Here is a 12,488-nt window from a genome sequence, read left to right as displayed (position 1 = left end):
ACATGCCCCTTTACAGAAAATTGTTCCATCTCATGATCCTATTAATTTATTTAATCCTAACAATTCTGTGATAAATTTTCAGATTGGGTCTAATGAAAAGATATTCCCTTCATTGTTGACATCCCATTCTCCATGAATCCTTTCAGAATTCCATGTAGTCGAATTCTGAAATACGTCTAGATGCTCTATTTCCTGTTCATTTCCTCCATGGGTTGACAGAAGTCTTGTCTCAAGGTCTGTTTATAACTGATATAAATGATTCGAACGAAGACATCAAAGTCATGGTAACTAAATTTGCTGATGGTGCAAAGGTAGGTAAGAAAGTGAGTCGTGAAAAGAGCACAAGGAGCTTACAAAGAGATATATATAGGTTAAGTGAATGGACAAAGGTCGAGGAAATGGAATACAATGTGGGAAAGTGTGAAATTATTCATTTGCACAGAAAGAATAAAAGACATAGTATGCAAATGATGAGAATTTGCAGAGCTCTGAGATACACAGATCTGAGTGTCATAATGTGAATGAATCACAGAAGGTTAGCATGCTGCTACAACAAGTAATCAGAAACATTAATAGAATTTTATAGTTTATTGCAAGGGAAATTGAACGCAAGGGTAAGAAAGTTATACTTCAGCTATGCAGGGCATTGGTGGGACTGCAATTGGAGTACTGTGTGTTGTACTGGTCACTGTCTTTGCAGAAGAATGTTTATGCATTGGAAGCATGCTCATGTTTATGCATTTAAGGCAGAGGTGAAGAAACATTTTTATTCTTTCTGAGGATTAGAATTCTCTTCCCAAAAGATAATGGATTTTTGATTACTGAGGGGATGAATGATTATTGGGGACATAGAGGAATGTAGAGCTGATCTGATTTTTAACCTCAACAAAGAGCCGAGTGGTCTATGCTTGATCATTGTTCATATGTTTGTATGTGTCTCATTAACTAATTCTTCCCCAAGCCCTCACTACTTTGTTAACTCGTGCCTGTGGATTGCTCATTGTGCACATTCTTTGCTTCCACTCAAGGAACCATCTTATTTCCTGGATGCCAAGCCAACATATATAGGAAACTCACTGCTTGCAAATCATTTGTAAACAGCAGGCAACTAACAGTTGATCAAACATCCAGAATTACATCAAATGAGAGTTGGTAATCCAAATTATTTAGTTGATTGTAGAAGGGAATTATCTTTTAATTTATTAAATTATAATGATATTGTTATATGTTTAGAGTGTAAAATTGAGCAGTGATAAATGGGAATTGCACATTTCCAATCTGTCTTGTGCAACAGTAAAATAGATCAATATTCATGTGTGATATGACATTTAAAAGCTCAAGGTGCTCACACTCTCAAGCTATTAAACAGAATAAATGTGCATTATTTGGTAATGTTGTTTACTATTTACAGCTACAACTTAGATATTGAGAAACTGAATTTTAAAACAGAGTGCATTGTTAGAATATTCTGGATATTGGTTTTCAATCCATTTGGTGACTTTAGTTTGGTCTATCATCTTGTACAGCTGTGATGTTGTAATACAAGGAAACTTTCATTTGATGTAGGAACAAAAGTAACTCACTAATCCAACCTGCCAATGCCATTCCAGATCATGGCTGATCATCTATTCAATGCCAATTTCTGCAACCATATGTCTAAATCTCTGGATGTAATTGATTTCCAGAAATCTATTTATTTCTGCCTTGGGCCTGCTCGATCACTGAGTTTTCACGAATCTCTGGGTTAGAGAGTTCTAAAGATTCACCAGTCTGACTGAAAAAAATTAACCTCTTCCTCTCAATTCTTTATCCTGAGGGTATGTTTCCTGGCTTTAGAGTCATCGGTCAGAGAAAACTTCCTAATTATACAGACCTAATCATTCCTTGTAAAAACTTCGTAAATTTAACTGAGATTACATCTTATTCTTTGAAATTGTGCAAGATGCAGACCAAGTTTCCTGAATCATTTCTGATCAAGCAGACCTGCCAAATTCAGCGGAATCTCTAGTGAACTCTGACTGGCAAGAATATCCTTCCTTAGACAAAAAGGACATCAGTCCCCAAGCTGTCTCAGCAAGGATCAATAGAATTACATCAAAAAATCTGCATTTCTGTGTTAAAATCTCTTTGAAATGACTGCTAACATACTATTTGCTGTGCTAATTTACTTGCTGTACCTGCATGCTAGCTTTTAGCAACTCATAGCCAGGGTCACACAGATTCCTTAGACACCTACACTTTCCAACCTCTCATCATTAGTAAAAAAAACTACATTTTTAAAAAATGTGTGTAGCTTCACACTTGTACATTATATTCCTTCTATCATGTTCCAGCCCATTTAAATAGCTTGTCTGAATCATTTTGAACCGTCCTTGCACCTTCCTCACAACTAACAGTCACACTCCAGTTTGGTGTCAGCAGTAAGTTGAGGGATATTACAATTATTCCACAACCAAATATGAATATAATATTAATGAACACAGGAAGTCTGGTATGTGTTAATAGTTACTCTTATCTTTTTGACAGCCTTTATCATTAGAGGAAACTTCAACTAAACGAGGAGATGCTTGCTGGACTGATAATCTCAATCCACTACAAAAGAAACTGGTGTAAGCTCAACAAATATATACCATTGGCTGTATTGCTGAGTAATTTCATAGTTCATATTTATGGAGCCTACTTAGAAATAAATAGTTCAAAGGGATTGTTCACCTTACATCACCTTTTTAAATCATTTATTGGGCATTGTTGCCATTGTTATCCACAACTCTCTACTTGCCCTTGAAAAAATAATGACCTTCTTAAAAAATTGCATTCACAATGTAGGGGGTCAAAGATTTTGATCCAGCAAGCAATGAAGAAACAACAATACTTTTTCAAACCAGGATACTGTATCCCTTGGTGACAAATATGCATGTAGTGGTGTTCCCATAAACGTGCCCCCCAGGGCATAGAGGTCAGAGTTTTCAAAGATATTACCTAAGATGTCATGATGAGTTGCCATGATGTTTCTTCTAAATGGACTCTACTGCTGTCACAGTGTTGTTGTAATGGATAAAATTTGTTTGAACTAATGGATAAGGTGTAAATCAAGTGGCCAGCTTTGTTCTGAATGCCACTGAAATTCTCAAATGTTGTTAGAGCTGCACATGGAGAATAATCCATAACAATTCTGACTTGTTCTTTGTAGATGGTGCAAAAACTTTCAGGAATTCAGCAATTAGTTACTTGTCATAGAATTTCCAGCCTCTGACCAATCATAATCTCCATAATGTCATTAGTAGGTGATTCAGTAGGTGGTATTAATTGAATGTCATGGTAATTAGGCTCTCTTCCATTGGAAATAGCCATTTCCTACGTTATACATGACACCAGTGTAACTTACCACTTAATCAGCCTAAATCTGAATCTTGTCTGGATCTCAAACTACATGAGTAACAGAAACTAATTATTTTTGGACAATCTGAACTCAGTTGCCAATATGAAAGCCATAAAGTGGAATGTCTAAACTTTCCATTGCCCTGGTTTGGATTCTGAGGCAACTCAAATGAAAACAAAGGGAGTCATTGACAAAGGAAGTACTCATTTTTTGGAGACAAGAATTGAATTTTACTGTTAATTAGTGAGGGATGCAAACCACTATGCCATTTACCACAACTGTGGCATACAGTTCATCAACGAGCAGAAAAACAAAACCTCACAGAGAGTAGCTAGTGTGTGGAATGAACTACCAGGGGAAATGGTAGATGCAAATACAGTTACAATGTTTAAAAGACATTTGGATATGTACATGAATAGGAAAGTTTTGGGGGGATATGAGCCAAATGCAGGCAGGTGGGACTAGTTTAGTTTGGGAACATGGTTGGTGTGGACTAGTTGGACCAAAGGGTCTGTTTCCATGCTGTATGGATTTATGACTCAATAAATAACTATTTATTTATGCTTCAGCCCTGTCTTTTACATTGATATGCTAGATTATCCCAGGGGTGAAGATGGGGATATTTGTGGAGCTTCGTCCTCCTATTAGTTGATTAATTGTCCGTCATCTTTCACAATGAGATGTGGCAGGACTATAGCACTTATCTCTGTACTATTATTTTTGGAATCACTTAACTGTCTTTTACAGCTGTTTGAGGCAGTAAAGCCAAGCAAAGTCTCTTGAATCATTGCTTCTCACATAGGTCTACAAGTTAACTCTGAGCCTGTGCAGCCTGTTTTCTGAGTATAGGTTCTTACCATAAGTCCCACATTTTGGTGTCTTCTGAGAGGTGCTACACCTTGAAACTTCCAAGGTCTTTTGATCTTCCTGAGAGTTTCCGTCATGACATGAATGAAAGAAGGACTATAAGGACAAGTATGGGCCTTTCAACATATTGAGCCCACTCCCCTATTCTCAAGCCTGGCTGATCATTTCATTGATGTCATTTTCCTGGACCTCCTCCATATTTCTACCTATCAATTTATGTCTTCAACATGCTCAATGATTGAGCTTCTAAAGCTCTCTAGGGTCAAGAATTCCATGGAGTCTTCACGTTTTGAGTGAAGGAATTCCTTCTCATCTCAGTCTTAATGGCCTATCCCTTGTCCTGAAATTTTATCCCCTGGTTTTAGATTCAGCAGCTGGGGAAACATCTTATCAATATCTACCCTGTCATGTTATGCAAGAATTTCATAAAGTTCAGTGAGGCCACTGCTCATTCTTTGAAACTCAAGGGAATATAGGTACAGTCTTCTCATTCTCTCCTCAAAAAACAATCCTGCATTGTTCTCACAACTTCTGCGCCTAGATGGTTCAGAGTCATCAATAATGTTGAAAATATTACAATTGGACCCACACTGAAATCATTGATCTAGAAAGGGAACAGCTTGGTTTTAGCGCTGATCCGTGTAGTACTCCACTAGTAACAGTTGCCATCCCAAGAGTGATCTGTTTATTCCTACTCTCTGCTTTCAGCCTTTAACCAATTCTTAATCTATTGTAGTGTATCTGCCACAATTCAATGTGCTATAACTTTATTTACCAAGCTCATGTATGGGACCTAATCAAATTCTTTTGAAAATCCAAATAAACCACATATGCTCATTCTTCATTTTCAATCCTACATGTAATATCCTGAAAATCCCCAACCTCAAACTCCAACAACCTTGATCAATATTCTTTCCCTTTCATAATTTCATGTTGGCCATGTCCAGGTGTAACATTGTTTTCTACATGTCCTGTATCACAACCTTTAAAATAGGTCTGATCATTTTCTGACTACAAACGTTAAACTAACTGCTCTATTGTTCACTATTTTACCTCAGACTTCCTTCTTAAATGGTGAAGTTACAGCTTGCAGGAACTTTTCAGAATTTATAGAATTTTCAAAGATAGCCAGCAAAGTATCGACAATCTCTTTAGTCACTCAACAATGTGGGATAAAGCTCACCTGGTCCAGTGATTTTAATAAACTTCATTCCAACTAACTTCATGTACAGCCTGTTTACTGATACAAATTGATTCCTCAGTCTCTCAAGTTCCTTGGGTACCTAACATTACCGGGACAATTTGTATATCTTCAACTTGAATGCGGATGCAAAGTAACAGTTTAGTTTCTTCAGCATTTCCCAGTTCTTTACTATAAATTTTCAGCCACTACCCCTAAGGGACCCATGTATTTTCTTGCTGGTTCTTTCTTTTTAAGAAAGCTAAATAAACTTTTATAGTCTACAGTTATGTTCCTCACTAGTTTATGTGCACATTCTCCTTCCCTTTCTTAATCAGTTTCTTGGTCTTCCTTTGCTGGGTCCTCAATTGTTTCTAACTCTTAAGCTTATCACTTTTTTCTGACATCCTTTTAAGTAACTTCCTTGACCTATTCTTCTCATCTTTTAATTTATTTCATTAAACCCGGCTAATTTAACCTTTCCTTTGGGTACTTGTGCCTTAGGGGAACAAATATCTCTTGTGTAGTATTTCTTGAAATATTATTATCTGTCCACCACCAAATCTTTTACTTTATTCTCCTAATATGCTCTTCATACCTCCATAATTTTCTTTTTTTACGTTTAAGACCCTTGTTTCAAAATGAATTATTTTATATTGAAAGTTAATGCAAAATTCTGTCATATTATAGTGGCTATTGCCTTCAATCAATAATTAAATGTGTAATGATTAGAAATATGCTCCTGTGGTAAAGTGAGAGGGCTTGACTGGATAGATGCTGATAGTTTGTTTCTATTGGTTGTTTTAGTTCTGTTAGAACTAAATTCATTATCTCAGGAAAGGGTGTTGAACATTTAGGAGCAATTTTTTCTGTCAATGGTTTGTAAATTCTCGACATTAGCAGGTTGTGACTGCTTAGTCATTATGTATATTCAAGATTTAAAGTGATGAATGTTGGGGATTAATGGGATTAGAGGTATGGGGAATATTGCAGATTGGTGTAGCCAAGGTACAAGATAAATTATGATTTCATTGAACTGACAGAGACAGTTTGAACCTATTGCTGGAATGACTGTATGGCCCACTCCAGCTCTTATTTCTTATATTCATAGGAATAAATTGCATGGAATAAGCTTTGTGGATATGGCATTAATCTAATATCTAATTCAATGGCAGTACTGAAGATGCTTCCCTTATATGGAATATAGGACCTCTAGAATGGAGGAACATGTTTAGTGCTTGAAACATAGTACCAAGATCAAAGGAATTTCAAGATCACTCATTTGTTGTTTTTATACTGGAGCAGTTCTAGTTTGAATGCAGTGAAGTAGCTTCTAACATCATTTACGACAATAATTTGCATTTGTATAGTACCTTTAATGTCGGAAAACATCCCAAAACTTTAAAGAAGCACCATAAAAAATCAATACTGAAGCACTTATGGAGGCGTTATTAGGATAGATAATCAAAAGCTTGGTCAAAGATATACAGCAGATTTTAAGGAGCATCTTAAAAGAAGAGAAAAAGGTGGAATAGTAGAGAGATTAGGGAGGGCAAGTCAAAAATTAGGGCCTGGACAGCTGAAAGCATAGTCACTACAGCTGCAGCAAAGAAAACTCAGTGATGCACAAGAGGCCAGACTTAGAGTGTAGTGGGATGTGGCAGATTCTCAAAAGACTGTAAATACTTGGTTAGCTGCTTGCAATTGATAATTTTTTGGTAGGAACGTCAATGGGAGATTTTGACTAGAAAAAAAGTATATGCTGTTGAGGTGTCTTATTAGCTTTGATGGAATGGAATATGGGAGAAAGTCCAATGTGATCAGCCATTGCCTCCTGTTCATACATTCTGATTTACAGTGCTAAATCTGTCTCATTCTTCCTGGCATCAAATTCTGAAATGAAAATCAAAAACTAAAGTACTGTTTGTGGATATAAAAATGGCTGCTGTGAAGTAAATGAGGCAGTTCACTTTGTTTTCAGATACTTATCTAATTTGTTTTTTTTAATACAATTTCCCAGTGGCTGCAGTCTTGCCATGTGTGCGGGTTTACTGTACGGCTCCAGCTTTGTACCAGTCCTCTACATTAAGAACCATGCTGAGAGAAATGAGACCGAGTTTTTTGGTGCAAGTCAGTTTGGTAAGAAAGTACTGCAACCAGGTTGATGAGAAAAAGAAACTATGTAATTGTTTCCTTTTTGCCATCCCAAACCATGAGAGGTATAATAGCTTTTGAGTTATGCAGTTTATTGAAAATGTAGCAAAGAAATCACTTCTCGAAGTATTTGCAGATCTGGACATTTAAAAAATACGTCAAGGCAGATTATGACAAATGTCCAAATAAGTTAATGTGATGATCAGTTTAAAGTTTGTTGCTGTGACAATGCATTTTATAAAAATGCTGATACTGTATGGCTGTCTCCTGGTTTAAACTACAGCATAGACTCTTCCTCAATATCTCGCCAATGAGTCTGCTATGAGCGTACACATTTGGTTATTTACTCTGCAATGTGTGGATTAACAAAACAGGTCTAACAATGAAGCTTAAACTTAAAAAAATGTGATATCTCCTGCATTTTGTCAACTTAAAAGGTGGAGAGTAGACTACGTAAACATTTGCTTCAATTACAGTACACTTGTATTTTCAGTGAAATAAAGAAATGTACTAAGATTGTCAAGGTATGAATTCGAACACCAGTAAAACTTACACATTCCATTGGAAAGTTGAGCCATGACAAATGGAAATATCTGTCTTTATTTTTATTTTGCATATAAAAACAGCCAGGATTGTAATCAAACTTTCATTTTTCAAGCTGTTTTAAAAGGGAAGACAGGACAGGGTCGGGTTTTGTATAGGGTGTAACATATTGGGAGAAATTGGGATTTGTGGTACTTTTTTGACACATTCTCTAACAGGAGGAGAATCCTGCCGGTCAATACGAACCATTCCAATTCCCCGTCCCATTCTGGGCCTCCTGCAGTGCCATAATGATGCTATCCGAAGATTGCTGGAACAGCAACTCATATTCCGTTTGGGAACCCTGCGGCCCAATGGTGTCAATGTGGACTTCACCAGCTTCAAAATCTCCCCTCCCCCTACCGTATCCCAAAACCAGCCCAGCTTGTCCCTGCCTCCCTAACCTGTTCTTCCTCCCACCTATCCCCTCCCACCACCTCAAGCCCTGCCCTCATCTCCTACCTACTAACCTCATCCCGCCCCCTTGACCTGTCCTTCCTCCCTGGACTGACCTATGTCCTCCCTACCTCCCCACCTACACTCACCTTTACTGGCTCCACCTCCGCCTCTTTGACTTGTCTGTCTCCTCGCCACCTATCCTCTCCTCTATTCATCTTCGATCCGCCTCCCCTCTCTCCCTATTTATTTCAGAATCCCCTTCCCCTCCCCCATTTTTGAAGAAGGGTCTAGACCCAAAACATCAGCCTTCCTGCTCCTGTGATGCTGCTTGTCCTGCTGTATTCATCCAGATCCACACCTTGTTATCTCAGTCAATACTTATGTGCCTTTTACAAATTCACTTATGGGATGTGGGCATTGTTAGTTGGCCAGCTTTTACTGTGCATCCCCAGCTGCCCGTGAGAAAGTTGTACTGAGCTGCCTTCTTGAACCACTGCAATCCATGTATGTTAGGTAGCTTGTTGGAGATTGTCCTGCTGGCAGGCTTTCTCACTGGTGGGGAATGAGGGGATGAGGAGTTTAATCTCCCACATTCAATGCAAAAAGAAAAATAGCATCTTGGCCATCTTTTTCGAGTTTCAAGTGAATGGAGAATAATCACCTTTGTGTGGTTTCCAGTGTTCTGTTTGCTATGGCTCTGTACCTGAAGAATCTTTGGGACTTTGCTAATTCTGAAACGTTTTAGTATTTATCAGTGTTCTGGGAAGGGTGTGGGTAATTGACCTTTCCTTTTGGGAAACTAAAGGAGTTTTGAAAATAAGACGTACCTAAGTTAAGAATGAAGATCAACACTGTCCCGAATACAACAAACCTCAGTTAGCACAAAAACACTTTGATGGAAAATCTCAGCAGGTCTGGCAGCATCTGTGGAGAGAAATCAGGGTTAATGTTTTGGGTCCAGTGACCCTTCTTCAGAAATTCAGTTGCCGTTGGATTGAATGTTATTCTGGAAGATGGATGATCCTCTCTTCCATCCACCTCCACTCGATTTTCTGAGAGCAGCAGCATGAGCAGAATCAATGCTGAAGAAACAGAACCCCTTTAATAGTCTGAGATAACACGGCGTGAAGCTGAATGAACACAGCAGGCCAAACAGCATCAGAGGAGCAGGAAAGTTTGACATTGTGGGTCAAGACCCTTCTTCAAAAATGGGGGTGGGGGTGGTGGGGAAAGGAGATTCTGAAATAAATAGGGAGACGGGGAGGTGGATAGAAAATGGATAAAGGAGAAGATAGGGTGAGAGGATTCAGACAGGTCAAAGAGGCGGGGTTAGAGCCAGTGAAGGTGAATGTAGGTGAGGGGATAGGTCAGTCCAGGGAGGATGGACAGGTCAAGGAGGCGGGATGAGGTTAGTGGGTAGGAGATGGGGGTGAGGCTTGAGGGGGGAGGAATGGTTAGGGAGGCGGGGACTAGCTGGGCTGGTTTTGAGATGTGGTCGGGGGAGGGGAGATTTTGAAGCTTTTGAAGTTCACATTGATACCCTTGGGCTGCAGGGTTCCCAAGCGCAATATGAGATGCTGTTCCTGCATCTTTCGGGTGGTGTCATTCTGGCACTGCAGGAGGCCCAGGATGGACATGTCGTCCGAGGAGTGGGACGGGGAGTTGAAATGGTTCGTGACTAGGAGGTGCAGTTGTTTGTTGCGGACTGAGTGTTGGTGTTCCGCAAAGCGGTCCCCAAGCCTCCGCTTGGTTTCCCAGATGTCAAGGAGGCCACAACGGGAACAGTGGATACAGTATATAACATTAACAGATGTGCAGGCAAACATCTGTTTGATGTGAAAAGTCTTCTTAGGGCCTGGGATGGGGGTGGGGGCGAATAGGGGCAGGTGTAGCATTTGCTTCAGTCGCAGGGAAAAGTGACGGGGGTGGTGGGGCTGGAGGGGAGTGCAGAGCGGACAAGGGAGTCACGGAGAGAGTGGTCCCTCCAGAAAGCACATAACGGTGGGAAGGAAAAAATGTCTTTGGAGGTGGTGTCGGATTGCAGATGATGGAAATGTCGCAGGATGATGCGTTGGATTTGGAGGTTGGTGGGCTGGTACTTGAGGACAAGGGGGATTCTGTTTTGGTTATTATTATGGATGTGGGTGAGAGGGATGAGTCGCAGGAAATCCAGGAGACACAGTCAAGGGCATTTTTGATCACTGTGGAGGGGAAGTTGCATTTTTGAAAAAGAGGATATCTGGGATGTTCGGGAGTGGAATGCCTCATCTCGGGAGCAGATGCGTTGGAGGCGAAGGAATTGAGAATAGGGGATGTCCTTTTTACCGGAAGGAGGGGGAGAGGAGGAGTATTCTAGGTAGTTGTGGGAGTCGGTGGGCTTGAAATGGATATCGGTTTCCAGGTGGTTGCCAGAAATGGACACAGAGAGGTCCAGGAAGGAGAGAGAGGTGTCAGAGATGGTCCAGGTGAACTTAAGGTTGGGGTGGAAGGTGTTGGTGAAGTGGATGAACTATTTGAGCTCCTCGTGAGAGCACGAGGCGGCACCAATGCAGTCATCCATGTAACGGAAGGAGAGGTGGGGGATAAGGCCAGTGTAGCTTTGGAAGAGGGATTGTTCCACGTACCCTACAAAGAGGCAGGCATAGCTTGGGCCCATGCAGGTACCCATGGCCACCCCTTTAATTCCTCCCACTTCCAATGACTCCACCCGAAAGATGCAGGAACAGCATCTCATATTTTGCTTGGGAATCCTGCAGCCCAAGGGTATCAATGTGACATCACAAGCTTCAAAATCTCCCTTCCCCCGACTACATCCCAAAACCAGCCCAGCTAGTCCCCTCCTCCCTAACCACTCCTCCCACCTCAAGCCCCTCCCCATCTCCTACCCACTAACCTCATCCCACCTCCTTGACCTGTTCGTCCTCCCTGGACTAACCTATCCCCTCCCTAACTCTCCACCTACATTCACCTTCACTGGCTCTAACCCCGCCTCTTTGACTTGTCTGTCTCCTCTTACCCTATCTTCTCCGTTATCCACCTTCTATCCGACTCCCCCGACTCCCTATTTATTTCAGAACCCCTTTCCCTCCCCAATTTCTGAAGAAGGGCCTCGACCCAAAACGCCAAACTTTCCTGCTCCTCTGATGCTGCTTGGCCTGCTATGTTCATCCAGCTTCACACCGCATTATCTCAGATTCTCCAGTATCGGCAGTTCCTACTATCTCTTTAATAGTCTGCCCAATTGTTGACAAAAAAAAATCAGGCAGTATCCCTTCAGGTGGTGTAGCTCTGCTCATCAATCTGCTTGTATTCACTGCACTCAGCCAATTCTAAGCACTCATATACATCAAGAGAAAGCTGTACTCCACTGCGTTCATTAAATCCGCTACCTGGAGCTTTCTGTCAACTGTCCAAACCTGCCCTACCAGACTGAAAAGGGATTGGTTAGCTTAGATGGCTAGACAACTGATCTGCAATGTGGAATAAAGCCAAAAGCACAGAGACTAAGAACTCTTCTTTCTCTCTCCCACAATATCTTTCTCAATCCCAGAAGTCAATGTCAGTGATAATGGAACTTGGAAAAGTCAATTCGTGAAAAATCAAGGTTATCTACTGATTTTTCCATGCCTGAGGAATTAGGACAATAACTAAACAGCTGCAAGTTGGGTTTCACTCTGGCAACTCTCAGATTCTAAACACTTTAAACTGTAATCATCTTTACCTTCCTGTTCGTATAGACACCCTGCTTCCTTCACTTTTTGAGACCATAAGACATAGGAGCACAAATTAGGCCATTCAGCCCACCGAGCCTGCTCCACCATTCAATCATGGCTGATAAGTTCCTCAACCCCATGCTCCTGCTTTCTCCCCGTAGCCCTTTAAGTTTATTACCTGTGTTGTGTGTATAAATTGAGTATCACTTTTTTT

The 12,488-nt window shown here is 40.5% G+C and overlaps 1 protein-coding gene across 1 annotated transcript in view; it reads left to right on the top strand.

Moving 5' to 3' along the window:
• The window catches only part of LOC125456730 (transmembrane protein 144-like), a 65,714-nt gene that overhangs the window by 30,471 nt on the left and 22,755 nt on the right, over nt 1-12,488 (top strand). Inside the window, exons 7-8 of the mRNA XM_059647320.1 lie at nt 2,527-2,609; nt 7,447-7,565. Coding sequence (XP_059503303.1) covers nt 2,527-2,609; nt 7,447-7,565 — 202 coding nt within the window. The remainder of the gene's footprint in view (nt 1-2,526; nt 2,610-7,446; nt 7,566-12,488) is intronic.

This window comes from Stegostoma tigrinum, chromosome 1 (assembly GCF_030684315.1).
Source record: "Stegostoma tigrinum isolate sSteTig4 chromosome 1, sSteTig4.hap1, whole genome shotgun sequence".
NCBI classification, from domain to species: Eukaryota; Metazoa; Chordata; class Chondrichthyes; order Orectolobiformes; family Stegostomatidae; genus Stegostoma; species Stegostoma tigrinum.
The sequence above is the reverse complement of the archived record's forward strand: the minus strand, read 5'-3'. Positions and strand labels throughout refer to the sequence as shown.